The sequence below is a fragment of the Coregonus clupeaformis genome, chromosome 14 (assembly GCF_020615455.1).
Source record: "Coregonus clupeaformis isolate EN_2021a chromosome 14, ASM2061545v1, whole genome shotgun sequence".
Lineage (NCBI taxonomy): Eukaryota > Metazoa > Chordata > Actinopteri > Salmoniformes > Salmonidae > Coregonus > Coregonus clupeaformis.
In genome coordinates, this window is record NC_059205.1 from 13,462,829 (window position 1) to 13,475,909 (window position 13,081).

A 13,081-nucleotide genomic window follows, 5' to 3' on the forward strand; every position below is an offset into this window, starting at 1 on the left:
CACTGAGTCCTGAAATGGACTTTGAACACATACACACATACACACTTTCTGTACTTACAGTATAGTAGCTTATGAACATTCACATGCTTTCACATACTCATACAGTATGACACAGAGAGGGGTCCAGAGAAGCAGATACATACAGACAGTCCTGGGGTAGTCCAGAGATCTGTTTCTGTTCTGGGGGAGTCTGGGTTTTTTCACAGGGGGTTTGCGATCTGAGGACACTGTCTCCAGATCGTTGGGGCTGTCCCGTTCCATGCCTGAAGGGAAATGATATGAGACATACACACAGGGCCACACAGACAGTGACTGGTGACAGGGGCTAGTTGCAGTAATGTAAGAGTCATGATAAGCAGAGCTCTATTGGAAAGTCCATGGCAGTGTGACGGACAGAGGAATGGACAGAGTACCTAACAGACACAATGAGTCACCATTCAATGGCTGAAATAGCAAGCAAATAAATGCATCAAATCACAAATCGGAATTCAAAAGATAGTGTAAAACAAGGCACATGCATGCAGGGATCTGTAGAGACAAACATGTACAGTGCCTTTGGAAAGTATTCAGACCACTTTACTTTCTCCAAATTCTGTTACGTTACAGCCTTATTCTAAAATGGATTAAAAAAACAGCAATCTACACACAATACCCCATAATGACAAAGCAAAAAAAGGTTTTTATAAATTGTACCAAATGTATTAAAAATAGAAAACAGAAATACCTTATTTACATAAGTATTCAGACCCTTTGATATGAGACTCGAAATTGAGCTCAGGTGCATCCTGTTTCCATTGATCATCCTTGAGATGTTTCTACAACTTGATTAGAGTCCACCTGTGGTAAATTCAATTGATTGGACATGATTTGGAAAGGCACACACATGTCTATATAAGGTCCCACAGTTGACAGTGCATGTCAGAGCAAAAACCAAGCCATGAGGTCGAAGGACGTCCGTAAAACTCTCATACCATGAGAAACAAGATTCTCTGGTCTGATGAAACCAAGAATGAACTCTTTGGCCTGAATGCCAAGCATCATGTCTGGAGGAAACCAGGCACCGCTCAGCACCTGGCCAATACCATCCCTATGGTGAAGCGTGGTGATGGCAGCATCATGCTGTGGGGATGTTATTCAGCGGCAGGGACTGGGAGACTAGTCAGGATCAAGGGAAAGATGAACGGAGCAAAGTACAGAGAGATCCTTGATGAAAACCTGCTCCAGAGCGCTCAGGACCTCAGACTGGGGCGAAGGTTCACCTTTCAACAGGACAACGACCCTAAGCACACAGCCAAGACAACGCAGGAGTGGCTTTGGGACAAGTCTTTGAATGTCCTTGAGTGGCCCAGCCAGAGATCGGACTTGAACCCGATCGAACATCTCTGGAGAGACCTGAAAATAGATGTGCAGCAACGCTCCCTATCTAACCTGACAGAGCTTGAGAGGATCTGCAGAGAAGAATGGGAAAAACTCCCCAAATACAGGTGTGCCAAGCTTGTAGCGTCATACCCAAGAAGACTCGATGCTGTAATCGCTGCCAAAGGTGCTTCAACAAAGTACTGAGTAAAGGGTCTGACTTATGTGAATGTGATATTTCAGTTTTTAATTTTTGATAAATTAGCAAAAATGTATACAAATCTGTTTTTGCTTTGTCATTATGGGGTATTGTGTGTAGATTGATGAGGGGAAAAAAACTATTTGATCAATTTTAGAATAAGGCCGTAACGTATCAAAATGTGGAAAAAGTCAAGGGGTCTGAATACTTTCCGAAGGCACTGTATGTACAGCACACATTCACACATGCAGTGAACCCACACACGCTCACGCTCACACATACCCATGTCAATTGTGTCTGCCTTCCTATTGCGATGCAGCTTCAGTGGATAACCATTTCTTCCTCCCTCCTCATCTGATTAAATAGTCAACATTTCAACCAGCCACCATCATCATCATCATCATCATCATCAACAACAATACTACAATATTCATAGCCATTGATCATTTTTGGGACTGCATTCACATGGTCCCCATTACATTTATATTAACATTTTAGTCATTTAGCAGACGCTCTTTTCCAGAGCGTTATCAATTATCACAACAATGAATCATAATTTCTTAATAAATCCATCTTCAGTGATATTACATCATAGTGGTACCTTGACAACCAGCACGATCAGGAGATTCAAACACAGGCTTGGTAGAAGCAGGTGGCACAGGAGGAAGACTTTTCTTCTCATTAGTCCCTTCATCTTGACTGACAGGAGCATTAGACAAATCAAAAGAGGGCTTGGCAGAGGCAGGTGGAACAGGAGGCATGGTTTTCTTCTCATTGGTGGTTTCCTCAGGCGGAGTGACAGCATGCAGTGTCTTTGGAGAGGTCTTATCTTTACCAGGCTGTGGAGAGAGATTGTATGTATTGTTAAGAGTAATTGAGACAGACAGACACACAAACAACAATACAAGAAACAAGAAGTACAGACAGACAGACAGACAGACAGACAGACAGACAGACAGACAGACAGACAGACAGACAGACAGACAGACAGACAGACAGACAGACAGACAGACAGACAGACAGACAGACAGACAGACAGACAGACAGACAGACAGACAGACAGACAGACACACACACACACACACACACACACACACACACACACACACACACACACACACACACACACACACACACACACACACACACACACACACACACACCTTTTCAGGAATGGGGGGACGCTGCCCCTCTGCCCCTCTGTCTTTCTGCACACCCTCACGTCTCTTTTCATTCTTCTCTTCCACCCTGTCTCCCTCTATCCATCCTATATCATCTGTTGATTTCTCTACAAAGTAAAAGAGTGTGAAACAAAAGTTAAATTGTAATTCTATAACAACTCCACATCCAAGTTCTAGCACATGCAGTACACAGAGCCAAATACACCTTGTTATTTATGTTGCAGTACCGGAGCTTCCCTGCAGGTGTCTCTGTCTAATGCTGGCCAGGCTGGGCTTGCTGCTTTGAGAAGGGGGTTCTGGTTTCTGTCCACAGGGGGCGCTCTCCTGCCTGTCCTCCATGGACTCCGTCCCCTCTGTCCCCTTTGTCCCTCTGTCCACCTCCGTCTGTGTGTCTGTCTGAGCGCTGGGCATCGGCAGGTCCTGACTGACTGGCTCTGTCTGTCTGTTAGTCTGTTTGTCAGTCTGTATGTCAGCCTGTTTGTCTGTCAGAGAAGCGGAGGACATCGCATGTCCATTGGCATGGGTCTCTGTCTTGGTGTCTGATGCAGTCTGTCTGTCCTTCTGTCTGTTTGTGTCTCTGCCCACTGGTCTGATCTCAAAGCTACTGTCTGAGTCCTCATCTTCTGCTCCGATACAACTGTATACCATGCCGACCAGATCTGAAGGCTGGAAGGTAGGAGAGAGACAGAGGGAAGAGCGTCGATTGTAAGGCTTACATTGTGTCGTATATACAATTATTTATTTTTTTACAGGGTGGGTCACCATTGAGACCAGGGTCTCATTTACAAGGGAGCCCTGCGAACATGAACATACAAAATTGAATACATATAATGTAAGATAATAACATCAATATAATACAATGAATACAACAAGATTAATCAAAACAAACACAACTCTCACATATCACCTCGCTTAAACTCGATCTAAACTTCTGGCCCTATTCATGAGCCAGGGACAGACCTTCAGTGGTACGTTCCTACCTGTCTCTGTGTGAGGCTTTGGGGACTGGGCCTGGCCCCCCTCATCCCAGGCAGTGGTGTGCCCTGGATGGGCCTAGGGGACGGCATCATCCTCCCATTTGCTCCCACCTCAATGATGGCCTCCCCCTTCCCAGGATCCTTAGGATGCTGAATCATAGAGTACACGTTCTCTGAGCCACTACTGAGAGAGAGAGAGAGAGAGAACGAGAGAGAGACTTATTGTAAACTGATAAACTGATAATAAACAATTACTAAATATTTGTTGTTAACAATTCATGAACCATTTATAACAAGGACCTGTTATCATATTTTAGTCAATAAATCAATAAAATGTGTGCATGACTTTTCATGACTCTCCGTACTCTGTTTCCTGATTGGAGATGGTGGAGTTGCGATTCTTGCGGAACCCGGAGAAGATTGACAGCACGCTGCGTCTCTTCTTCCTCCTCAGGGACTGAGCTTGATGGAGTAGTGACAGTTGACTGGTGGGGAGAGATAAAGATATGGGCAGCTGGGTCAGTGAGAGTTCGTGTGTGTGTGTGTGTATATGTGTGTGTGTGGGTGCGTGCGTGTGTGTGTGTGTGTGTGTGAGTTGTGCATAGCCTACCTGTCAGGCAGGACTCTCTTGGTATAGAAATCAGGCAGTCCATCCTCCAGCATGTTGACTCCTCCGTTCTCTGAACAGTACTAAGAGGACAGAGATAACAGGTTTACACTACAGCCACCAACACAATGCTGCTGTCACACTGAAACTACTGCCGTGCTATCATGTACAATTATCATGTATCATCTACATGCACCCTATCCCCTATATAATGCACTACTTTTGACGAGGGCCCATAGGGCTCTGGTCGAAAGAAGTGCACTATATAGGGAAAAGAGTGCAATTTGGGACACTGCCGAGCAATCTGATATGCTGCCAACAGAGAGATGCCTTGGGACATTGCAGATTGGAGAACATCATAAACTAGTGAGTCATGAGCTAATGCGACAGATTCACAGTCATAAAGGATCTTATTTTTGGAATGCCTCTGGCATGAAAAACCAGGATGACTAAAATTCTAAAATACAAATAAATGGTATTAGAGAGGTGGATAGAAAATACATGTAACTTTGTTTGACTCAGAGGTGTGGTCAACCCCTACCCCCTAGGTACTTAAGTAGAACTAAAATGATTGGATAGGTAGTGTATGTATCACATTTCACCAAGCCTAGTGGGTAAGTTGGAACTTTCAACTTTACAAGCTTTCAGATCTGCATGAAGTGCTTAACCTTAGGGGCTAGGGGTTGATTTGGGATTGGGTCTGGCTATTCTTAACAGGTAAGAGGTGACTCACTGTTTCCAGGGGGACTTGTCCTCGACAGTGCCTTCGCGGGGGCCGTGGCCTGACCTGTGTCACGTGGCGCAGTGGTGCACCCTGGGTAGGCAGGGTGGACAGACCCTCCCATGATGATGAGCAGGATAGGGGGGCAGAGTGAGACGGGGCAGAGGGAGGCGGGGAGGAGGTGGGATCGTCTCCAAGACCTAAGGGAGGGAGAGGAGATAAACGTTGGGTCAAATTCATGTTAATCCACATAAAATGCCCTGCATGAAAACCTTATAATTAAGGTAAGATACTCAATCTGGTTGACACTGGACGAATCCTTCTGGTTCTGGAGCTACGTTTCTTGATGGCGATGGTGTCCTAGTAAGACACAGAGAGAGGAAAGGCAACATGATAGAGCAATGGAAAAATGCACTCATACACACACACATATACACCTGCCCACACACTTACAATGTTCATGCCCAGGCCTTCCTCGTCGGGGAAGTCCAGTGAGTCTGTGATTCTGAAGTTTCTGATGGTGCGTCTGTCTGTCCCTGCGCCATCCCAACGCTTCACCTGGGACACCTGACACAGCTAAGACAACAGAGAGATTTACAATACTATATACTGGTGGGAACTGGTCTGGTCTTAGACTATGCTCACTAGTGTGCGATAGTGGGAAGATGAAACGTCACTTGTTCTAGAGGTACACAGAGGTCACAGAGGTACACAGAGGTACACAGAGGTACACAGTGCATAGAGGTAAAGACACATAGAGCACAGATAGAGAGTAGTGTGTGTGTTAGTACCAGGGTTTTGTGAGTGGTGTAGAGCTTCTGAAGGATCTGATCCACTATGGAGTTGGTCAGATAGGAGACCACAGACAGCTTCACGTCCCTGAGAGAGAGAGAGAGAGGGAGAGAGAGAGAGAGAGAGAGAGAGAGAGAGAGAGAGAGAGAGAGAGAGAGAGAGAGAGAGAGAGAGAGAGAGAGAGAGAGAGAGAGAGGGAGAGCGAGGGAGAGAGAGATAGAGAGAGAGAGAGAGAGAGAGAGAGAGAGAGAGAGAGAGAGAGAGAGAGAGCGAGAGAGAGAGAGAGAGAGAGAGAGAGAGAGAGAGAGAGAGAGAGAGAGAGAGAGAGAGAGAGAGAGAGAGAGAGAGAGAGAGAGAGAGAGAGAGAGAGAGAGAGAGAGAGAGAGAGAGGGAGAGAGAGAGAGAGAGAGAGAGCGAGCGAGCAACACAATTAGACCCAACCAAATCATGAGAAAACAAAAAAAAAGATAATCACATTGGAAAGAATTTACAAAGAAACACAGCAAACAAGAATGCTATTTGGCCCTAAACAGAGAGTACTTTTTTTTTTTTTTTTACCTATATTTAACCAGTTAAGCCAGTTGAGAACAAGTTCTCATTTACAACTGGGACCTGGCCAAGATAAAGCAAAGCAAGTGGCAGAATACCTGACCACTGTGACTGAACCAAAATTAAGGAAATCTTTGACTATGTACAGACTCAGTGAGCATAGCTTTGCTATTGAGAAAGGCCGTCGAAGGCAGACCTGGCTCTCGAGAAGACAGGCTATGTGCACATCGCCCACAAAATGAGAAACTGAACTGCACTTCCTAACCTCCTGCAAAATGTATGACCATATTAGAGACACATATTTCCCTCAGATTACACAGACCGACAAAGAATTCGAAAACAGATCCAATATCTATCGGATGAAATACCACGGTGTGCAATCACAGCAGCAAGATTTGTGACCTGTTGCGACAAGAAAAGGGCAACCAGTGAAGAACAAACACCATTGTAAATACAACCTATGTTATGTTTATTTATTTTCCCTTTTGTACTTTAACTATTTGCACATCATTACAACACTGTATATAGACATGATATGACATTTGTTATGTCTTTATTCTTTTGGAACTTTTGTGAGTGTAATGTTTACTGTTCATTTTGTATGGTTTATTTCACTTTTGTTTATGATCTATTTCACTTGCTTTGGCAATGTAAACATATGTTTCCCATGCCAATAAAGCCCCTTAAATTGAAATTGAATTGTGAGAGAGAGAAGGGGAGGTGGTGGGGGGGGAGTGAATACTTCCTTCATTCTCAATTCACATCCTTCTCTTTAGTCTAGACCATTTTCATCCCCTCCCTCTTTTCTTTCCTCCCCCTCTTACTCCAGGGCTCTGTTGATGTCCTGTGCTGCTCTCTCCATCAGGGCGGTGCGGATGGTGGAGCGAGGGATGGAGACGCGTTCTGAGATGGAGGAGAGCGGAGGGTTGAGTCGCTCAGCTGCGGAGGAGGACATGGGACACAGCTCTCGACACAGAGACACCATGGAGTCCACTATCACCTGGGAATTATCAGTCAATAAAGCCATCAATGTGTTATTCCCTCATTCAATAAGTCCTGTCTATGATAAGAATCACAGTACCCACATTTACTTATCAACAACCTTGGCCAGGTCTCCTGCCAGAGAATGTACAGTGGGGAAAAAAAGTATTTAGTCAGCCACCAATTGTGCAAGTTCTCCCACTTAAAAAGATGAGAGAGGCCTGTAATTTTCATCATAGGTACACGTAAACTATGACAGACAAAATGAGAAAAAAAAATCCAGAAAATCACATTGTAGGATTTTTTATGAATTTATTGGCATATGATGGTGGAAAATAAGTATTTGGTCAATAACAAAAGTTTCTCAATACTTTGTTATATACCCTTTGTTGGCAATGACACAGGTCAAACGTTTTCTGTAAGTCTTCACAAGGTTTTCACACACTGTTGCTGGTATTTTGGCCCATTCCTCCATGCAGATCTCCTCTAGAGCAGTGATGTTTTGGGGCTGTCGCTGGGCAACACAGACTTTCAACTCCCTCCAAAGATTTTCTATGGGGTTGAGATCTGGAGACTGGCTAGGCCAGTCCAGGACCTTGAAATGCTTCTTACGAAGCCACTCCTTCGTTGCCCGGGCGGTGTGTTTGGGATCATTGTCATGCTGAAAGACCCAGCCACGTTTCATCTTCAATGCCCTTGCTGATGGAAGGAGGGTTTCACTCAAAATCTCACGATACAATGCCCCATTCATTCTTTCCTTTACACGGATCAGTCGTCCTGGTCCCTTTGCAGAAAAACAGCCCCAAAGCATGATGTTTCCAACCCCATGCTTCACAGTAGGTATGGTGTTCTTTGGATGCAACTCAGCATTCTTTGTCCTCCAAACATGACGAGTTGAGTTTTTACCAAAAAGTTATATTTTGGTTTCATCTGACCATATGACATTCTCCCAATCCTCTTCTGGATCATCCAAATGCACTTCAGACGGGCCTGGACATGTACTGGCTTAAGCAGGGGGACACGTCTCGCACTGCAGGATTTGAGTCCCTGGCGGCGTAGTGTGTTACTGATGGTTGGCTTTGTTACTTTGGTCCCAGCTCTCTGCAGGTCATTCACTAGGTACCCCCGTGTGGTTCTGGGATTTTTGCTCACCGTTCTTGTGATCATTTTGACCCCACGGGGTGAGATCTTGCGTGGAGCCCCAGATCGAGGGGAGATTATCAGTGGTCTTGTATGTCTTCCATTTCCTAATAATTGCTCACACAGTTGATTTCTTCAAACCAAGCTGCTTACCTATTGCAGATTCAGTCTTCCCAGCCTGGTGCAGGTCTACAATTTTGTTTTTGGTGTCCTTTGACAGCTCTTTGGTCTTGGCCATTGTGAAGTTTGGAGTGTGACTGTTTGAGGTTGTGGACAGGTGTCTTTTATACTGATAACAAGTTCAAACAGGTGCCATTAATACAGGTAACGAGTGGAGGACAGAGGAGCCTCTTAAAGAAGAAGTTACAGGTCTGTGAGAGCCAGAAATCTTGCTTGTTTGTAGGTGACCAAATACTTATTTTCCACCATAATTTGCAAATAAATTCATTAAAAATCCTACAATGGGATTTTCTGGATTTTTTTTTCTCAATTTGTCTGTCATAGTTGACGTGTACCTATGATGAAAATTACAGGCCTCTCTCATCTTTTTAAGTGGGAGAACTTGCACAATTGGTGGCTGACTAAATACTTTTTTTCCCCACTGTATATATCCATCTATCTTTTAATTAATCCATCATAGTCTAACTCCAACCATGCAGGGGGAGAAGAGTGTTGAGTGGTCTACCTGTAGTTCCTTGTCAGCAGCCTTGGCCAGCTCTCCTGCTAGAGAATCCAGTTTCTGTCTGACAGGCCCGTCCACTGAGAGAACATGGGCCAGCTCACACAGAGATGGATAGAGCTGAGAGGGAGAGAGGGAGAGAGAGAAGCTTAGAATATATAAACACACATACATATCCATATTCAACACACACACACACACACACATGCATACGCACACAGTATAGCTGAGAGAGACATAGAGAGTGGTTTAGAATATATAAACACACATACATATCCATATTCAACACGCACACACACACTTCACACGCATACGCACACACACTTACCGCACGGGAGTTTCTGGCCTCCTTCAGGACCTGTCTGGCAGCCTGCAGCTCCTCTCCTTCCTCTGAGCCTCGGAGAACACACACCTGCTGCTGCACACGCACACACAGCCGCTCCATCACCTGACACACACAGCCGTCAGTCAGTGGGGTTTTGACTCAAAGATTGTCTTCTCGCCAAAATGTCACAGTTTACATAAGCACACACAGTATTTGTACCTGTTCAGCAGTGCTGGTGACCAGGCCTTGGTGCAGACGCAGAGACTGTTTCTGAGAGAACCTCTGGGTCTGGTTGTTCCTCAGCAGAGCACGCTGGATCTGAGAAACAGAGGGAGAGAGAGGGAAAGGAGGAATGTGGGAGGTGAAAGAAGAAGAGCAAAAGAGAAGAGATGGTTTCACAAAGCAAAGTGAATAGGGCAGAAATAAGAACGTCTGAGAGATGGATATGAGACATAAGTTGCTGACAACAGTCAAGATGTCATGGTGTGATGATGTCATGGTGTGATGTCACACCCCAGGTGACCCACCTTGGTCAGCGCTTGGTCAATCTTCTCAGGGGCACTCCGGTAAGCCTGTGTGACATCACTGAGGGGAATGGCCATGTACTGCAGGGTGAAGTTACTGTCAAGAGAATGAGTGAGCAAATTTTTTTTGAGAATAAAAAAAAATAAAAAAATACCTCTATACCTTTTCTATGAATAATTATGAGTAATTGCCTTTAACTAGCACAGAATGGAAATGCTTGATGCAGTAGCAGATATCGCTCTAATGTCTTGTCCTCTATATTTGGGTTCCCGAGTGGCGCAGCGGTCTAAGGCACTGCATCTCAGTGCTTGAGGCATCACTATAGACCCACTGGTTCGATTCCAGGCTGTATCACAACCGGCCGTGATTGGGAGTCCCATAGGGCGGCGCACAAATGGCCCAGCGTCGTCCGGGATTGGCCGGTGTAGGCAGGCATTGTAAATAAGAATTTGTTCTTAACTGACTTGCCTAGTTAAATAAAGGTAAAATAAAATAAATACAAATGTTAATTCTTGTCATTAGAACTTAAACAGGCAGCCTTGCCTCACAAACAGGTCAGGGTGCTGATGAAATGCTGTGCAATGACAAACACTTGACTGCAAGGCAAGCTCAAAGATATACGTCTCTGTCTTTTGACTTTTATCTATGTCCCTCGTGTTCAAGTTTGTTTGAGTGAGTGGGTGGGTGAGAGCGTGTGTGTGTGTGTGTGTGTGTGTTGGGGTGTCTGTGTCTTACTGTTCCAGGGCCCGAGCCACATCTTGAAATCCTGTAGCCGTGGTGTTATTGCGATCCCACGTCACACTCCTTAGAAGGATGAAATTGGAGGAAGAAAGAGAAAAGGAGACATAATTAGATCAATAATTGACTTGAAAACCAAAGCTCACATACATGACACCTGTCAAATTACAAATTCAGAACTAGCACAGCATGAATAACCAAAGAAGTGCTTGTATGTTGCAAGTTGCACTGTGTTCACTACAGAGTGTATTGACAGCCGTAACACAACCCGTATCATTGCATTGTCACTGCATTAACTACGGCTTAGCAACTGTATAATGAGCTTTCCCCATCTCTCTCTCTCTCTCTCTCTCTCTCTCTCCCTCTCTCTCTCCCCCTCTCTCCCTCCCTCTCTCCCTCCCCCTTTCTCCCTCCTCTCTTTCTCTCCTACTTTCCCTAGCTCCCTCTATCTTAACCTGAGTGTAGTGTTGATCTGCAGGGCTTTGCTGAGCATCTTAGCCCCCGCATCCTCCAGGCTGTTCCCACTTAGGTCCACCTTGCGCAGGCAGGCGTTGCTGCCCAGAGCGTTCACCAGCACTGTGCCCCGAGAGCGCAGGCGCGAGTCCGCCAAAGAGAGGGACTGCAGGGCCTGAGGATGGAGAGATGGAGAGAGGGATGAGAGGGAGAAGGGGCAAGAGAGGATAAGTTGGGAAGTGTGTGTATTTGTGTGTGTGTGTGTGTATGAGTGCTGTATGTTTGTGTTATGTTTGTGAGTGATCAGCATCAACAGCAGTAAACAATTGAGTGAGCTCATCATGGTGTATGGTGATGGTGTATCTGCACTGAGAGAGAAGCCCGGAGCTGAGAGAATAAAGCACGTCCCAATGAATCATTCACTAGGGCTGGAGAGAACATACAAAAGTTTGTGTGTGTGTGTGTGTGTGTGTGTGTGTGTGTGTGTGTGTGTGTGTGTGTGTGTGTGTGTGTGTGTGTGTGTGTGTGTGTGTGTGTGTGTGTGTGCCTGTGTAGAGTATGGCAGTGTGTGGGTGAGAGTACATAAATATACCTGTATCGTATGTGTATGAGTTTGTGTGTGTCTCAGTATGTGTTCAAATACATTATGAAACTCACACACTCTTCCTCCTGCACTAACTGCACTAGTTTCTGCAGAATTTCATCCAGCACCCTGCAGACACAGAATTGGCAGTGTTAGATAAAATATATATCTTCCCAGTGCGTGCTTCTAAGTGCCTGTGAAGGATGGATTACTGTCCCTACCTGCCCTTGATGTTGAAGTTCTTGCCCAGCAGCAAATGTTTGAGGGAGGGGTGTCTGGAGAAGGCTGGGATGACCCCAAGCAGATCAGTATCCAACCCTGAGAGACACATATACACAGTATATCAGCTGATACATATAAACTGGCATTTACTTTAGCTCATAAGAAGGCTCATAAGACTGTGGCATGCGTAGGGAAGAGAAGGGTACGCTCACCGTTGTCTGAGATGTCCAGAGTACCAATACAGGCCACTCTGGGAAACAGCTCCTGGAGCACCCCAGCACCCACAGACCTCAACTGAGAGAGAGAAAATAGAGAGAGAGAGAGAGAGAGAGAGAGAGAGAGAGAGAGAGAGAGAGAGAGAGAGAGAGAGAGAGAGAGAGAGAGAGAGAGAGAGAGAGAGAGGGAGGGAGAGAGAGAGAGAGAGAGAGAGAGAGAGAGAGAGAGAGAGAGAGAGAGAGAGAGAGAGGACTAAATCAATCAAATGGAGAGACAGGAAGGCAAGGTAATTCAGACAGACAGGCACCGTACCTCACAGCCGCTGATATCCAGGTGTAGGTCACTGATGTGAGGATTGGAAGACAGGCCAAGGAAGAGAGCTCTGAGAGAGGCAGAGATGGAGAGAGAGAAAGAGAAAGAGGAGGTCAAAAAAGGTCAATGCATAGCAAACTCATTTCAAATTGTTTTCTTAATTACCGTGACTGATTTTCCATTAACTTCCCTAAAATGAAACCATGTGGATTTCTATTCACAAACACTGAGGGGTGCTACAGCAATCTTAAAGGATTTGGGAGAAAAGGAGCTTATATATTTCTAAAACTACTTCGCCAAGGAACAGTAAGTGCTTAAACTAAAATGCAGGAAGCGTGGTAAAGTGCTCCACAAAAAAAGACACCTTCGCTTGATAGGGAGATTGGATTTACCAACAAAACACTTTTAACAATACAAACATGTTAAAGAATTCATGAAGTGTAGGTAAATAAATTATGGACTGACGTAAACTGAGGTAGCCCAGAGTGAGTCCGACATTTTGGCAGGTGGCCAGAGCGTAGTCCC

At 45.2% G+C, this 13,081-nt stretch overlaps 1 protein-coding gene across 5 annotated transcripts in view; it reads right to left on the reverse strand.

Annotated features, from left to right (window-relative positions):
- The window catches only part of LOC121581117 (capping protein, Arp2/3 and myosin-I linker protein 3), a 63,304-nt gene that overhangs the window by 1,353 nt on the left and 48,870 nt on the right, over nucleotides 1-13,081 (reverse strand). For 3 of the 5 annotated variants that reach the window (XM_041896509.2, XM_041896506.2, XM_041896507.2), the window contains exons 18-40: nucleotides 12,557-12,626; nucleotides 12,241-12,322; nucleotides 12,028-12,124; nucleotides 11,881-11,935; nucleotides 11,226-11,398; nucleotides 10,768-10,836; nucleotides 10,035-10,128; nucleotides 9,727-9,825; nucleotides 9,511-9,630; nucleotides 9,189-9,302; nucleotides 7,207-7,382; nucleotides 5,833-5,920; nucleotides 5,495-5,617; nucleotides 5,335-5,401; nucleotides 5,054-5,241; nucleotides 4,324-4,403; nucleotides 4,079-4,198; nucleotides 3,717-3,897; nucleotides 2,964-3,402; nucleotides 2,719-2,843; nucleotides 2,157-2,394; nucleotides 1,838-1,909; nucleotides 144-263 (exon numbers count right to left, since the gene is read on the reverse strand). In XM_041896509.2, the coding sequence (XP_041752443.1) occupies nucleotides 144-263; nucleotides 1,838-1,909; nucleotides 2,157-2,394; nucleotides 2,719-2,843; nucleotides 2,964-3,402; nucleotides 3,717-3,897; nucleotides 4,079-4,198; nucleotides 4,324-4,403; nucleotides 5,054-5,241; nucleotides 5,335-5,401; nucleotides 5,495-5,617; nucleotides 5,833-5,920; nucleotides 7,207-7,382; nucleotides 9,189-9,302; nucleotides 9,511-9,630; nucleotides 9,727-9,825; nucleotides 10,035-10,128; nucleotides 10,768-10,836; nucleotides 11,226-11,398; nucleotides 11,881-11,935; nucleotides 12,028-12,124; nucleotides 12,241-12,322; nucleotides 12,557-12,626 (2,990 nt within the window). The remainder of the gene's footprint in view (nucleotides 1-143; nucleotides 264-1,837; nucleotides 1,910-2,156; nucleotides 2,395-2,718; nucleotides 2,844-2,963; nucleotides 3,403-3,716; nucleotides 3,898-4,078; nucleotides 4,199-4,323; nucleotides 4,404-5,053; nucleotides 5,242-5,334; nucleotides 5,402-5,494; nucleotides 5,618-5,832; nucleotides 5,921-7,206; nucleotides 7,383-9,188; nucleotides 9,303-9,510; nucleotides 9,631-9,726; nucleotides 9,826-10,034; nucleotides 10,129-10,767; nucleotides 10,837-11,225; nucleotides 11,399-11,880; nucleotides 11,936-12,027; nucleotides 12,125-12,240; nucleotides 12,323-12,556; nucleotides 12,627-13,081) is intronic. The other 2 variants (XM_041896508.2, XM_041896510.2) reach the window with 2 other exon arrangements.